Here is a 17107-nt window from a genome sequence, read left to right as displayed (position 1 = left end):
TATAAGAAACACTTATAGATATATAGATACATAGATTAGTATGCACACATATTTCCTTGCTCTGTCAGCTGAGAGGGCCTAGAAGCAATATAGTCCCGGGGTAAAAAGCATATCTAGGACCCAGGTCTTGGTTTCTAATACCATTCTCCAGTTAGTGGAACCATGGTCCCCAGGAAAAGAGAGCCAAGAAATATACAATGGACTGGAAGCATTTTGTGCCACAAAGTAAGGAAATTGTCAAAAGTTTCTGAGAGTCAACAAATAGTCAAAGCAATCTTGAAAAAGAAAAGCAAAGCTGGAGGCATCACCATCCCAGACTTCAAGTTATATCACAAAGCTGTAGTAATCAAAAGAGTATGGTACTGGCACAGAAATAGACACATAGGTCAGTGGAACAGAATAGAAAATCCAGAAATGAACCCACAACTATATGGTCAATTAATCTTTGACAAAGCTGGAAAAAATATTCAATGGAAAAAATGCTGTCTTTTCAACAAATGGTGTTGGGAAAATTGGTCAGCTACATGCAAAAGAATGAATCTGGACCACTGTCTTACACCATAAACAAAATAATTCAAAATGGAATGGAGACCTAAAGATAAGACCTGAAAACATACAAATCCTAGACAAGAACACAGGCAGTAACTTCTTTGACATTAGCCATAGCAACTTTTTTATACACAAAAGCAAAAATAAACTATTGGGACTTGAAGTAAAAGCTTCTGCATAGTTCAACAATACTAAAAGGCAACCTACAAAATGAGAGAAGATATTTGCAAATGATGTATCCAATAAAGGGTTACTATCCAAAAATATATAAAGAACTTACAAAACTCAATACCTTAAAAACTAATAAGCCAACTAAAAATCGGCAGAAAACAAGAACAAGTATTTCTCCAAAGACATACAGATGGCCAATAGACTCATGAAAAGATGCTCATCATCAGTTATCATCAGGGAAATGCAAATCAAAACTACAATGAGATGTAAACTTGCACCTGTCAGAATGGCTAAAATCAACAACACAAGAAACCACAGGTTGGTGAGCATGTGGAGAAAAAGGAACACTCCTGCACTGTTGCTAGGAATGCAAAGTAGTACAGCCACTGTGGAAACAGTTTCAAGGTTCCTCAAAAAGTTAAAAATAGAACTACTTTAAAGTCCAGCAATTGCACTAGTGTGTATTTACCCAAAGAACAGAAAAACATTAATTCAAAAGGATACATCCACCCTGATATTTATAGCAGCATTATCTACAATAGCCAAATTATGGAAACAGCCCAAGTGTCCACTGACTGATGAGTGGATAAAGATGTATATATATACACACACACACACACAAATGCAATATTATTGTCATAAAAAAGAATCAAATCTTGCCATTTGCTAGGACATGGACAGAGTTAAAGAGTATTATGCTAAGTAAATAAGTCTGTTAGAGAAAGACAAATGCCATATGATTTCACTTATATGTGGAATTTAAGAAACAAAACAAATGAGGGGTGCCTGGGTGGCTCAGTCAGTTAAGTGTCTGCCTTTGTCTCAGGTCATGATACCAGGGTCCTAGAAACAAGCCCCTAGTCAGCTCCCTGCTCAGCGGGGAGTCTGCTTCTCCCTCTCCCTTTGCCCTTCCCTCCCTCCACTTGTGCTCCTTCTTTCTCAAATAAATATATAAAATCTTTAAAAAAAGGAACAAAACAAAGGAGCAAAGGGGGAAAAAGAGAGAGAGGTAAACCAAGAAATAGATTCTGAACTATAGAGAACAAAATGATGGTTACCAAAAGGGAGGTGGGTTGGGGAATGGGTTAAATGGGTGATGGAAATTGAGGAGTTCACTTGTCATGAGCAGTGGGTGATACATGGAACTGCTGAATTACTCTATTGTACACCTGAAACTAACATAACATGTTAACTAACTGGAATTGAATAAAAACCTTTTATTTTTAATTTATTTTTATTTTATTTAAATTCAATTAGCCAAAGTATAGTACATCATTAGTTTTTGATAAAATGTTCAATGATTCATTAGTTGAATATAACACCCAGTGCAAAACTTTTTAAAAAAGTCCTTCGGAGTCAACCTGAAAACACCCAATGGTCAAAACTGAAACAACTGGAGCAACAAATTAAATATAGTACTGAATTATGATCCAAAGTATACAATAAATATCCATGAGTTTATACTGATATAAATATATTAGTAAATGAACAAATGGGGGAGAGACAAATCTCTCATGCAGAAAAATCCCTAATAAATTAAGTAGATACTTTACCCTCAAGGAGGTAAAGCATAACTACTCATAAGTGTTGACTGCACACGGTAACTCCATCCAAAGTGTACAGTATTGAAAGGAGGGAAAAAGAGTAACTTTACAACAGATAAAACTGATAGACACTACCTCAAGCTAGGTGAACAAGGTGAAGATCAACAGTAATTAGTCCTGTCAATAATATGTATGCTTGATACTATGTGATGAAAATACTACTTAATCTCTGCAATCTTCCTCCCCCAAATCCATATCTCCAGTTTAATCATGAGAAAATATGAGATAAATCCCAATTGAGGGACATTCCACAAAATACTTGACCAGTACTCCTCAAATCTATAAAGATTATCAGAAACAAGTAAAGTCTGAGAAACTAACACAGCCAAAAGGAATCTAAGGCAACAAGATTACTATGTAATGTGATATCCTGGATGAGATACTTCAACAGAAGAACGTTAGGTAAAAACTAAGGAAATCTTAATAAAGTATGGACTTAATAATTTGTCAATACTGTTTCATTAATTATAACATATACCACACCAATGTAAGATATGAAAAATGGGGAAAACATGGTATGACATATATGGGAACTCTTTACTGTCTTTGCAATTTTTCTTTAAAATTAGTTTAAAATAAAAAGTTTATTTAAAAATAAGTCAAAGTGGCCCAAGCCATCCGGACATAGGAATACATCCAGAAATGGAAGCAGGGGTGTAACTAAAGCAAGAAGGCTAAGAAAATTTTCCCATGGCATCTGTCACATGATATGTGGTTAACCCAGGTCAAGACCCATGGAAAAGGCAAACATCTATGTGAGGAATGTGTGAGGGCAGTTCGTCAGTATAAGAGTGTGTGAAGGGGATCTTGATTTATCTGGCAAAAGCAAAGTTACACAGACACACACATACACACTTATATACATATTTAGGATTCAATTCACATTCCTGAAATAAATAAATTGATGTGTTTCATCCTGTCCCCAGTACCATGATGCTCTTTTCCAGACACTTTGGAATCCATGGGCAACTTATAAGGAATATAAAACATAATGAATCAAAATCCTATGTTAACAGGCGCCTGGCTGACTCAGTATAGATGCGACTCTTGATCTCAGGGTTGTGAGTTCATGAATTCAAGCCCCAATGTTGGGCCTAGAGCTTACTTTAACAAAAAAAATTCTAAGTTAAATTTTTTGACATAATGAAACCCAAGGTATCATGGAAAGCACAGTACAAACTTCTTTTTTCCTGCTCCAAAAGGATCACTCTAACTAGAGAATTACATATGGAATAAAGAATATGTATGTTTTCTGCCATCACCTCTTATATTCCACTATTACTTTCAGCTTCCTTCCACCACTTTAAATGTCAGAGGGTAGCAAAATACTATCAAGAGAATCAGGTCTGAGTACTCCTGTGATGTTCACCCTCAAACCAGTGTCCTTTGAACTCAGGCATCCCTTATTTCCTCTTTCCAGGCTGTCAGCACTTTGTGACATTGAGTTTAAGATCTTGCAGTTTGAGTCCTTCCCCATGTGTAGCATCCAGAAATAAAGTGAATATTAGATTTACTCAGATTTTATATAAACAGAGGTGTGTGTTTTACATCGGAGTTACTGCTTACTAAACTAAGAAATGCAGCATAGTCTGTAACATAACATCATTCTGGAACAATTTTGGTCCCAGACCCTGCAACTTTAGTTAGAAGCTTTAAAATCCACTGAGAGAACACAACTTTGGCAGGAATATTGGAGGTCTTCTTATTCAAAGTTCTACCAGATGCATAAAAGCGTTCTTGAAGATTTCTGTTAAATGGGCTTCAGTTAAACAGCTCCAGAGAAGAGGGTATTTTCAATGAATGGGTAGAAAGTTCCTAACAGTAAGACAAAATTCTGACTTCTTTTAACATTTGAATTGATCTGCCCTTTGGAGCTACACAAGTAAATGTTACCCTTCTTCTGACAAGGTTTTCAATTATTTGAAGAAAGTATCCACAAACCCCGGTCCTTAGACTAAAACATTCTTGACCCGTTCAATAACTGTTGTATGTCTATAAATGAGTCACCATCTTGATCACTTTCCAGATTGTCCATCTTAATTGTGGCACTCTGAAATGACCCAAATCTCCCAAAATAAGCTATCAAATACAGAATAAAACATTACAAAGGAGTTCTTTGTTCTGGACACCATGCCTCTATTAATGGAACATAAGATTTCATTATATATGTGTGTGTTCACTAGCACCTCACATAGTTGGTGCATGTTGAACTCATGGTAAATTAAAACCACTGAGTCTTTGGCACATATGCTATTTTTAAGCCACATAATCATTTACCTTTGGTAATTGAATTTTTGATACAAGACTTCACATTTGATCCTATTCAATTTAACTCTGCTAAATTTGGCTCTTTTTTCTTCAGCATACTAGGGAGTTTGGGGATCTTGCTAACAACATCCAGTGCATTTATTCTGCTTTCTAATTCTATACTATTTGCAGTGGTATGAGCAAGCTATTTTATGCTTTCATGATAGTCATTGAAAATTAATGTCAATGGAACTGTCAAGAGAACTGAAATTGGAAACTTCTTGTCTACATTGACACATTGTTGAACATAGTCAATTCAAATTACCGATCCATCTACTTGTCCTGTCTTTATCATCTAGCTCATGTTACTTCATTTTATTCTCAAGGACATTTTGAGAAACTGTCAAATGCAGTGGTGAGGTACACAATGTTTATTGCCTTCTGAGGTCTCAGGAGGCAGCTCAATAAAAGACAGGCATCCTCCAGAGCAGCTGAAGCACAAGTGGCCCATATGATTGCCAATTTGGAGACATACCATATGTATTAGGCCACTGTGGACAGAAGGATTATTAAAGGACAGTTTCAAATATTAGCCACAATTCAAAAGTCAGGAAGGCAAAACTCCAAATTCTAATTACTGTGTCAGAGTTGATTCTCACACATGCATTTTTATGTAACCTGCTCCAGAGTGAATAGCAGCAGAGATGTATTCATTTAAAAACAGCTAATGTGTCTCCTCAACAACACCCAGGAGGCCAGCTAGTATTTAATTTATTATAATATCTCTATGATAAATAGACCAGTATAGTTTAATAGTCTCAGGAGAAAGCAGAATAGTGAACTGGTTAAGTACACACTCTGCAATCTCAGAAGTAGGTTCAAATTTTTACTGTCATTTAATAGTACTATGACCCTGTAAAATTACTTAAACTTTTAGCTTTTTTCCTTATCTATAAACTGGGGAAGATTAAATAATAGTACTACCTTATAGGGTTATGAAAATTGAACATTACCATGAATACATTAGCTATTATTGCTATCCCAGTCTGAGAAATTTAGCCTGGTAAGACAATCTTGTGAAATGCATACCAAGGCCAATTAATCTTTTTTTTTTCACATTCATCAACTATTCTTTTAATAATGAATTATAGAATCTTTTCTGAAATTATCTTACATGTGCTAATCTACACAGTTATGAAGTTGGATTTTGAAAATTACTCGTAGGAAGCCCAAATCTGTGCTCAGATACCTCAATACAGCTAGAGCTATGTGCCTTAATACATATCCATTTGATGAATGTTGCCCATGTATGTTGGGACAAGCAACTCTTTGAGGGTAGCTTACCCACTTTTGAGTTTGTTGGTTTAGAGTAGCTTTTGCCAAGGTTTTTATCTATCACCAAAGCATCTAAAGCCTAGGTAAGAGTGTACACCATCTTGATGAAGCTGCTTATCTAATGTCTGCCAAATCGTACTTTTCTATTTTTAGATAATTGCTTTTCCCCTAAGTCTCCGAACAGACTTCTGGGAAGATGGTAGCATTAGAATAGGTCCCAAATTCTTGCCCTTCCTCCCACAAATCAACAAAAATTACTCCAGAGAAACAAACACAGAGCAAAACCTGTATAATGCAGGCAGCAGAACTCTCAAGGAATTTCTCTAAGACATGATGCTGATGGGGAAAAATTAAAGAATATCACCAACCTATAGAAGTTCTACTATACGCTAACAAATCAAGAAAATCCTGACAGAAACCCACTAATACCATGTAGTTTAAAAGAGCAACAACTTGGAGGCAGGGGCAAGGGCAGGCAGTGAAAAAGACTGGGATGAAAGCCTCTAGTAAATTGAGGGAAGTCTGAGTAACTTTCCCTTTATTTAAGTCTCCTAATATCTGTTTAAAATAAAATACCAAATTAGGAATATCAAAATTCCTGCATAGTTTAAAATTTTTACATTTAGTAAATTAAGTTGTATGATGAACATTTTCCATCATTGTCAGTCTGGCTCTGTGGCTGGAGTAATCACTTCATTTGAGGATAATGTAAAAATTCTAAATTTAAGTCCCTTTGTGAGCATGAGACACAGGCCAAATGGCTCTCCTGATACCCTAACCCCAAACCCTAGGCTAGGGCCTGACAGGAATTACTCCATTTGTTGCTATTTTGACACTGTAGATTTGGAGCAGGATAGCCCCTCAAAGGGCAAGGTCAATCTCTGATAATGGTTTCTCAATAAACATAGTGGGCTGGACCTGATGCAAGAGTCCTCTTTAATGAATCAGCAAAGCTTATTTCAATGCTGTGCATCCACTCCCCTGCCCCCACACAAGTAGTAAGAGTATATATGATACAATGTATCTGAAGTAGAGGACAAAGGAGCAAATGTAGAAAGTGGTCTTGAGGTGAACTTCTGCTAGAATTGCCCCTGGCCCTACTTCCCACCCCATTACCTCAACCTTCTGGATCACAGAGCCAGCAATGTACACTTATACCATCCAGCCGTCTGGTATAAACTTAGGGAAGGAGCAACAACCAAGTAAACAGTAAAATCATATAAGAACTGCCCCACTTTTATTGGAGGGAAAAAGACAACACGCCAGGATATACCTTTCTTGATTCAATACTGAATAAGTAGATACTTATATATAAGTATATATATACTTAAAACTGTAAATTAACAGATGAAGAAAACCCAAAACAAAAACAGAACCCATATAAAGAACTTGTAAAATAGTTATTATGACATGTAAGAGATAAAGAACAATTAAAATTAAAAAAGAGTAAATATTGTTATAAACAAAAATTATTGAACTAGAAAGAAGAAAAGTTTAAAGACCTGGATCTTTTCAGGGAGAAAACAAAATGTATTAAAAAATAGATATATCGTTTCTTGGCTTTTTGGTTAAGATCAAATGTAAAAAATAGATAAACATTTTGCAAGGGTAATTAAAGAATTCCGTTCCTCAACTGTTTAAAAGAAATTTACCTGCCAAACTGTCTGAGCCAGGCCTCAGACAACATCTTTTTCCTATGGCTATTGATTTATTGCTATTTTCTATGCCAGTGTCTTGTTCTGGTATTTATTTCCCTATAAAATCATCCATGTCATTAAAATTATTTATTATGGCAGACTTTGTCTTTATAATTATCTCTGAACACCCAACATCATATAGCATTGAAATAATAAATCACCATTTCCTAATTTGGTGTTCTGAGGAACACTGATAGGCCAAATATTATTAGGTGTGTTTAAAAGAAAAAAGGTATTTCTTTGGAAATGTTGAATCAGACAAAGTTAAATAGGTTTACTCTTTTAAATTGAAGAACATACGCCTTTAAAAAAAATAATACTAGTCAATATTTACTGCAGAATGACTCTCTAAGAGGGGCTATATTATACAGCATTTTGCAAACTTATTTGACCATTCCTACAAGAATGCTTTTTTTAAAAAATGCAATTTAGAATTGCTGCAATCATAGTTAAATGTTTAACTATGGTTAAAATGAGAAATGGAGAATGCCACTGCCACTTTCATTTAGCACTGTTCTAAAAGTGTTTATTAAACCATGCAAACTATTTTATAAATTTTGAAAGGGAGAACATATTATTATAAGTTCTAATTGATATGATTGCTTACCAGGAATAACATTATCAAAGGATCAACTGAATAGCTCCAAAATTAATAAACCAGTAAACTAATTTAAACTTAATTTATGAAAATATATTCTTCCCCTATACAGCAAAAATGACCATATAGGTAACACATTGAATAAGAACTCTCAATCACAGTATTGTTTCCTATATGTCTGTCCCAGGAATATATTTATCATAAATTATATAGGGCTTAAATACATAAAACTTTCTTGAAGGACATAAAACACTTTTTAAAAATGAGGCAACATATCACATTTCTGGAAAACATTTCAATTATATAGTTCTTACCATCAATTTAAGACAATACCAATCAAATTTTATTTTGGGGGGCTATTAACTGTAAAGTTATTCTGGTATATGTCGGAATCATCAGAAAACTGTGAAAAATAAAAATAAAAAAGATGAGTAGGAGACTTACCCAAACAGGTATGAAGTCATATTCCTAACTTAGTAACTATAGGCTGGTGGACTGGGACTACAATATTCAATGGTACTAAAGAGCATTTAAACACAGAAGTGTTTGTGTCTGTATACACACACTTATATATGTACATACATATATATGTAAATATATACATACATAAGTATATATATGACATATCAAAGGGGGGGTGGGCAATGAGACAAATATTGGCTAACAACTGACTAACCCTTTGGGGGTAAAAAAAAAGTTTGAATACCTAAACCGATACATCAGAAAAGTTCCAGATAGGGCAAAGGAATTCTTTTAACAAAACCATAAAAATTAGAGAAATACAGGATAAGATTTATATAATCTTGGGGTGGGGCAATCCTGCTAAAAACATGATCCTAGAGCCAGAAGGCAAAAAAGAAAAGCTGTATCCATTTTTAATTTTTTTTTATTTTTTTAGTCATTTTTAATGCATTTTTCCCTGTGCACAAGAGAAATAACTGAGTCAAAAGATACAGTTTCCTTTATACATAGCAAGTAAAAGTAATGCAAACATCACATGACACTTTTCAGTGAAAGTTACATTTCCAATTACAGATCAAAATGCTTATTAGGGTCTCTTTATGGGAAAAGCTGAGAAGGAAGTCTTAGGTAAAAAGCACTTTCCTGGCATTACTACACAGATCCTTCGGGCTGCACAAAAATTAAGGTCATATACAGTTAATTTGAAAATGTTGACACAATGTCACACTGTAAGTTTTCTGTACAATTAAATGTATACTTAGAAATACCAGGATAAACATTTCTACTATATTTTAACTGAACTTGCCTAGCCAACATTTTCACTGAGTTTATCAAAGATGCTGTAAGATTCTACAAAACTGTGAGACATACCTAGCTCCAGAAAGATTTCTTACATTCTTTCTAATTTTGGTTACACATATTCTGCTTAGATTCTGTTGTAATAATTCTAGATGTACAGTTCCAATTGTGCTTACTGTACTGTGTACAAACATAGCCAAAAAGAGCAAATAATGGTATAAATCTTACAGCATTTTGCTAGCAAAAATACATGCCAAAGTCACAATAAGCAATATTGTACCACAAATTAGAGCTTCAAATAATTTGCCTGTTTTTAATATTTTCATTCTACATTAAATTACTATCATAGGCTAATGTTTAAAATGCAAATAAATTGGACATCTGTAGGACAAAACTTAGTCACCCAACTGTGAAGGTTGATATCGGTTTCCAAAAATCACAATAAATGCAGAATAAAGAGAAGTGTTTGCATGCAACACCTTTGAGTGAAACAGCATTGATTACGATTACCACCATTCAAAACAGAGAAGGAAGGAAGGAAGCAAGGAAGGAAGGAAAGGAAGGAAGGAAAGGTAGGAAGGAAGGAGGGAGGGGAGGGGAGGGGAAGAAGGGAGGGAGGAAGGATGGGTAGATACAGGAGGGAGGGACAGAGGGATGGACTCCACCTTAAAATGCATATTAGACTTATAACTAGACAGATTTAAAAGAATCAAAATGAAAGTAAAGCACGATTTTTGTGTGTTTAAAGATTTAAGAGCCATTATCAAAAATAAGATACATTTTTTCAAGGTACAGAAATGTAATTACGATGGCTGGGAGCCCAGCAGCCTCTCAATGGCAGCATTTATGTCGCCTCCTGTTGCTATTAGAGCCTGCAAGTTTGCCTCACGGTTTAAGAACCCCATTGCGTTGAGCTGTTCCAGTTGTTGCTGAAATCTGACTTCTGGATTCGGCAGCTGTGGAGGACTTGCCCCAGCCAGAGCCTGCACCATTTGCTGAATGAACTGCTGGTTGGGTCCAGATTCTGATGTTGGGCTAGTGGTTTCACTGGGTGTAGAACTAGAAACAGTGGGCCCAGGGGGGCCACCAGAGCCAGTGGAGCCAGGGCCCGCAGGGCCAGTGGGTCCTATGGGCCCAATGGGGCCTATGGGAGTAAACGGGACTATGGGGCCTATGGGGCCTATGGGTGTGACTGGGCCTACAGGGCCTATAGCGGTTCCCAGCACCCCTACCCCCACACCTGGAGTGAAGCTTGGAATGAGGCCAGGAGCTTCAGTGGCTAATGTCTGTAGCCCCTGCTGGATCTGCATTAAAGCCTGCATTGCTCTTGGGTTTGACATGGCTGACAGTGTGTCTGGATTCTGCATCTGCTGCAGGAAAGCTGGGAGCTGCGGACGCATCTGCTCCTGCAACTGAGGGTTTGCAGTAAACACTGGGCTATTCAGCATCATCTGTGCAGCCAAATCTGGATTCTGGCTCAGTGACTGCATCATGCTTCTCATGTAGGGTGCAGATAGCATATTCTGAATCAGTTGGGGGTTTTCAGTTATCTGTTGCAGCAAGCTCTGCATTCCTGGGGTACTGAAGATGCTGGCGACATAGTTGGCTGCAGCCACGGTGTTCCCGGTAGCACTGCTGGAGCTACTGCCAGACCCACTGCCACTGCTTGTGGTTGTGCTGGTGGTTGCAGAACTCTGGGTAGCCGGTGGTGGTGCCCATGGATTGGGTAGTGGATCTCGATTTTCTGTGCGGGAAGGCTGTGTACCTTCCCCGGAGGTGGAACTGCTCCCCACTGAAGCAAATGGATTACCCCCAAACTGCTCTTGTGCAGCATTCAGCATGGGTTCTTGAATGTCAGTGTACATTCGTCGTAGAGCATTGTAGCCACCTGGGATGCTTTCAAGATTGCTGAGAGCCAGGTCTTGATTTCTCATCATCTCTTGCATCATGGCTGGATTCCTGGCAATTTCGAGGGTCTGCCTCATTATATCTGGGTTGTTGAGCAGGTGACTGATTTCTGGGTTTCTCTGAATCAACTGCTGCATCTGTGGATTGGCCATAATGAGCTGCCTCATTAGATCGGGGTTTGAAAGCATGCTCTGAACAAAGGGATTTTCCATGATTTGGATCATCATCTCAGGGCTGGACAGGAGCTGCTGCTGCATCTGGTTCTGGAGCTCAGAGAAGTTGGTCGAGCTCAAGCCCAGGCTGCTAAGGCCTGCAAGTCCTCCCAAGCTCCCCAGCCCAAATGGGTTGCTATTTGTGGAAATAGACGTGGAGTTACTCCTGGGAGTCGACGCGGAGGTAGTGTTAGTTCCCGCGGCATTACTAGGCTGTGTGGACTGGCCCTGAGGTCGGTTCTGGCTTTTAATTACAAGATGAACAGTCAGTCCATCATGGATGCCATGCTGGATCAAGGTATCTTGATCTTTTAAGATTTTTCCGGCAAAAATCAACACTAGCTGATCGGTTTGGGATTTGAAGCGTTTCGAAATCGCTTCCTTAAACTGCTGGACTGAGCTATTCTCAGGCACCGCGAACTCCTCTTTCTCTTTGGGGGTCTTCACAGTGACTTTGATGATTTTGGGCTCGGCCGGGGCAGAGGCAGGGCCTTGGGCCGCAGCAGGGCCGCGGGAGGGGCGCGGGGGGCCGCTACTCTCGCCGTTCTCAGCCATGGCGGCCGCGGTGACGCAGGCAGACAGGGAAGGCGCGGGCGGGCGAGAAAGAGAGCGAGGGAAGAAGGAAGGAAGGAGGCGCCGCCACAGCAGGCTGGGCCGGGCCAGGCGGGGAGCGCAGAGCACGGTACCTCTGTGATGAAGACTGCGGTTTCCTGGTCCTCCGGTGGGGAGAAGGCTCTGTAGGCCGCGGGAGAAGTGTCTGCGTTCACGTCCCTGGGCCTCCTCCGCCGCCGAGTGATGGCACCGCGCGCACTCCCAGCAACTCCTGCAACGGCTATGCCCGCTCCTCCCCGCCCCGTCCCCTCCCCCAGTTCCGCGCTCGCCTCCCCGCCCCCTCTGCTGACGCGGCGCCAGGCCCAGAATGATAGATTCGACTCGTTCAAAATTAAAAACTTCTGTACTGGAAAAAAAGAGAGAGAGAGATAAAGAGAGAAAGAAACAAAGAGAAAAGAGAAGAGAAAAGAGAGGGAAGGAGGGAGGGAGAGAGAAAAAGAGCCAGCTTCTGAGAAGGACATTAAAAGACCAATGGAGACTATATTAAATATAAAAATATATATGCAGTCTCTTAGGCAAGAAAGGATGAAAGCCTGAATCAAACTTACCCCATGTAAAAGATGAAAAATGAAAAAGAACTCTGACTAAGCAAAAAGGAAAAGATTAACAGCCCCAGTGGGGGAAGGGGAGCAGACTGGGCCAGAGCATGCATTTTACGAAAGAAGCCCAAGGCCAGTGGGCATAAAAATGGATGCTTAAGCTCACTAGTAATCAAAGAAATTCTATTGAAATAATGAGATTGTACTTCTGCCTTATCATATTGTAAAAATGAAAAATAATGATAAACCTTATCATCATCAGAAAGCTAAGAAAATGCACTCTCATGTCAGTCAAAGTGTAAATTATTATATTAGGAAGACAATTTGAAAATATATATCATTCTAAATATTTCCACCTTTATTTAGAAATGTTTTCTTTAGACACCTCCCCTATGAAAATAATTAGATAAGGATGCAAAAATACATATGTATAAAATGTATATGCACTGCAGCATCTTAAAATTATTTTTAAAGATAATCAGTGTGTTTACACAACATTGGTGAAATATATTATCATACAATAAAATACTATATACTGTGTGTAAAAAAAGAGTGGGTAATTCATCCGACATAAAGTATCTTTAAAGGTGTGCATGAAATAAATAGTAGGTATAGGGAAATCACAGTATTTTCACTTTCAGCTTTGTATATTTCTGTATAGTTAGAAATGATACAAGGATGTATGTTCAATACCAAAAGATACAATAAATATATATTTTATTTTAAATCTATTTTTAAACAGTTTGTATAGGTAAATTCTCTGTAAGTGTATGTGCAAATAGAAATCTGGAACAGTATGAACTGATATATTAATTGTGGATATTACTTAGTGCTGAAATTATGAATACCTATTCCTTTCATTTTAAAAATAAAATTCTAAATTTTCTGATAGCTTTTATAGAATGCAGTGCATTTGTAAGTTTTTAAAAATCAGAAGGTATTTTGGGGGGATACTAAAGGAAGAAATTGATGAGAACACAATTTTGGCAGCAGATATTAAGATATTTACCTAATTTAATTAAGATTAAGAAAGAGAAATAAATAGACATAGCACTGGACTAATAGAACAAATAATTTCAAATTACTATATAAATTTCTAAGTCTGATTTATACCATACATAAAATACATTTTTCCCTCCAGTATCCAGCCAACATTTAACAGCACTTGAAAGTCATTAGGCTGAAAATACCTTAATAAATCTCAAGATAAGAAAAAGTATACATCTATATGATGTCTATCAATTAGGGAATGGATTTATATAGTATGATTAATTGGATTATTTGGGGTTTTTTTGGTGTTGAGTTTTATAAGTTCTTTATATATTTTGGATACTAATCCTTTATCAGATATATCATTTGTAAATATCTTCTCCCATTCCATAGGTTGCCTTTTAGTTTTGTTGATTGTTTCCTTTGCTGTGCAGAAGTTTTTTATTTTGATGGCGTTCCAATAGCTTACTTTTACTTTTGTTTCCCTTGCCTCAGGAGACCTATCTAGAAAGAAGTTGCTATGGCACATGTCGATGAAGTTACTGCCTGTGTTCTCTTCTAGGATTTTTATGGTTTCAGGTCTCACATTTATGTCTTTAATCCATTTTGAACAATCCAATTAAAACACCCAGGAAACAGATAATCCAGTTAAGAAATGGACAGAAGAATAGACATTTTTCCAAAGAAGACATACAGATTGCCAATGGAAACATGAAAAAATTCTGAACTTTTTTAAAAAAAGATTTTATTTATTTATTAGACAGAGAGAGCACAAGCAGGGGGAGCAGGAGGCAGAGGGAAGGGGAGAAGCAGGCTTCCTGTGGAGCAGGGAGCCCAATGTGGGGCTCGATCCCAGGACCCTGGGATCATGACCTGAGCTGAAGGCAGATTCTTAAAGACTGAGCCACCCAGGTGCCCCCCAAAATGCTGAACATTACTGATCATCAGGGAAATACAAATCAAAACTACAATGATATATCACCCCACACCTGCCAGAATGGCTCACATCAACAATACAATAAACAACAGGTATTGGTGAGCATGTGAAAAAAGGTAAACCCTCTTGCACTGTTGGTGGGAATGCAAACTGGTGCAGCCACTGTGGAAAAAGGTATGAAGATTTCTCAAAAAGTTAAAATGGAAAAAAAAATGGAACTATCCTATGATCCAGCAATCTAACTACTGAGTATTTAACCAAAGAATACAAAAATACTAATTCAAAGGGAAACATGCATCCCAATGTTTATGGCAGCACTCTCTACAATAGCCAAACTATGGAAATAGCCCAAGTGTACATTGATAGTTGAATGGATAAAGAAGAAGTGAAAAGAATGAAATCTTGCCATTTGCAGTGATGTGAATGGAGCTAGAGAGATTATGCTAAGCAAAATAAGTCAGTCAGTAAAGGACAAGTGCCATATGATTTCATTCATAGGTGGAGTTTGAGAGACAAATCAAATGAGCAAAAGGGGGAAAAAGAGAGATAGGCAAACCAGGAGACAGACTCTTAACTGTAGAGAACAGGCTGATCCTTGCTGGAGGGGAGGTAGGTGGGTGGGGGGATGGGTGAAATAGGTGATTGAGATTAAGGAGTGTGCTTGCTCAGTGTTGTATGGAAATGCTGAATCACTATATTATACACCTGAATGTAATATTAACCTGTATGTTAACTAACTGGAATTTAAATAAAAACTTAAATAAATAGAGTATGACTAATAGAATACAGAAGATAAGAGGAACAAACTAGATCTACATATATTAATATGTATAGATCTCAAAAAACTTAACTGGTACAACACTCTATGGTGTTTACAGATGCATTCATATGTATGTGAAACTATTGGAAATATGCTAGAATGATTCCTACCAAACTTACACTCATGAGGAAGACTAAATAGAACACAGAATAGTTATTAAAGGGAAATTGAATTAAATCTATAAATATGTATTTTGCCATTAAAATGGAAGCAAATATGGCAAAATAGTACAGTTAATTATTGGTGGTAGGGATATGAGTATTTATTATAATACTGTTCTATTTTGGGGGGATGACTAATTTTCTTAAAATATAAAGAAAAATTAAGAAAATACCATGGAACACCTGGCTGATTCAGTCAATAGAGCATGCAACTTTTGATTTTGGGGTTATGAGTTCAAGCTCCATGTTAAGCATAGGGCTTACTTAAATATCTATCTATCTATCTATCTATCTATCTATCTATCTATCTACCTACCTATCTATCTATCTATCTATATATGTATCATGGCACCTTCTTTGATCTCAATAGATCAAAATTAGATATTGATGATGGAATCATGAATGAAAAACTCAACCATTTGAAAATTAAAACAGAATTAAACACTTACAGGACAAAGTGCAAATCAAAGTTCTTATTAGAGTGAATTTAGAAAAACAATAATGAGAACATATACATCAATAATTATGGGATATCCCTATGTGCTGTCTGAGGATCTTATCAAAAAAATACAGATTTGTAGGCTTCACTCCAAACCTACCAAAATAACTGGTGCTCAAGAGTACATTCTTATCAAGCTCCAGTTTAATGATTTAAATAACCAGGTACTATGTGAAAGAAGTCAGAGGCAAATTTATACACTCAAACACCTTAAGTACAAAACAATAAAGAGTGAAAATAAATGAGTTAGCCATTCAAATAAAAAAGACAAGAGAAAAGAAAACAGGGAAGCAGAGTACTGGCTACAAAATGGTAAAAGCAAATATTGATGAATTAACAGACAGAAAAATAAAATTTGTTAAGTAAATCTAAGAAATTCTTTGAAGAGTTAACAACACAGGAAACAAGGTATTGGCAAGGATTCAGAGAAAGGGAAACCTTCTTACACTGTTGGTAGGAATGCAAACTGGTGAGCCACTCTGGAAAACAGTACAGAGGTTCCTCAAAAAGTTAAAAATAGAGTTACCCCATGACCCAGCAATTGCACTACTAGGTATTTACACAAAGAATACAAAAATACTGATTCAAATAATCAAAGATTATTTGACCATAGAGTTGAGGTCCATATCTGGGCTCTCTATTCTGTTCCTTTGATCTATATGTCTGTTTTTGTGCCAGTTCCATGCTATCTTGGTGATCACGGCTTTGTAATATAGCTTGAAATTGTGCAACATGATGACCCCAGCTTTGTTTTTCTTTTTCAACATTTCCTTGGAAATTCAGGGTCTTTTCTGATTCCATACAAATTTTAGGATTATTTGTTCCAGCACTTTGAAAAATGTCATTGGAATTTTTTTAAAAGATTTTATGTATTTATTTGAGAGAGAGAGAATGAGGGATAGAGAGCATGAGAGGGAAGAGGGTCAGAGGGAGAAGCAGACACCCTGCCAAGCAGGGAGCCCAATGTG

The 17107-nt window shown here is 37.2% G+C and overlaps 1 protein-coding gene and 1 long non-coding RNA gene across 2 annotated transcripts in view; one reads left to right on the top strand and one right to left on the bottom strand.

Moving 5' to 3' along the window:
- The window catches only part of LOC141371816 (uncharacterized), a 99534-nt gene that overhangs the window by 50569 nt on the left and 31858 nt on the right, over positions 1-17107 (top strand). The window lies entirely within an intron of this gene.
- Positions 7126-12430, bottom strand: UBQLN2 (ubiquilin 2). The gene has a single exon (XM_025852052.2). It carries the CDS (start codon positions 12134-12136, stop codon positions 10265-10267), a length of 1872 nt encoding a protein of 623 aa, XP_025707837.1. The 5' UTR covers positions 12137-12430; the 3' UTR covers positions 7126-10264.

Source organism: Callorhinus ursinus, unplaced genomic scaffold, assembly GCF_003265705.2.
Source record: "Callorhinus ursinus isolate GAN/ISIS: 27379988/994484 unplaced genomic scaffold, GSC_fseal_2.0 scaffold104, whole genome shotgun sequence".
NCBI classification, from domain to species: domain Eukaryota; kingdom Metazoa; phylum Chordata; class Mammalia; order Carnivora; family Otariidae; genus Callorhinus; species Callorhinus ursinus.
Note: the sequence above shows the minus strand (reverse complement) of the source record. Positions and strands in the feature narration are given on the sequence as shown.

What these genes read in the sequence shown, in the direction of transcription:
- UBQLN2 (XM_025852052.2), bottom strand. Translation starts at nt 12,136, where the DNA reads ATGGCTGAGAACGGCGAGAGTAGCGGCCCCCCGCGCCCCTCCCGCGGC.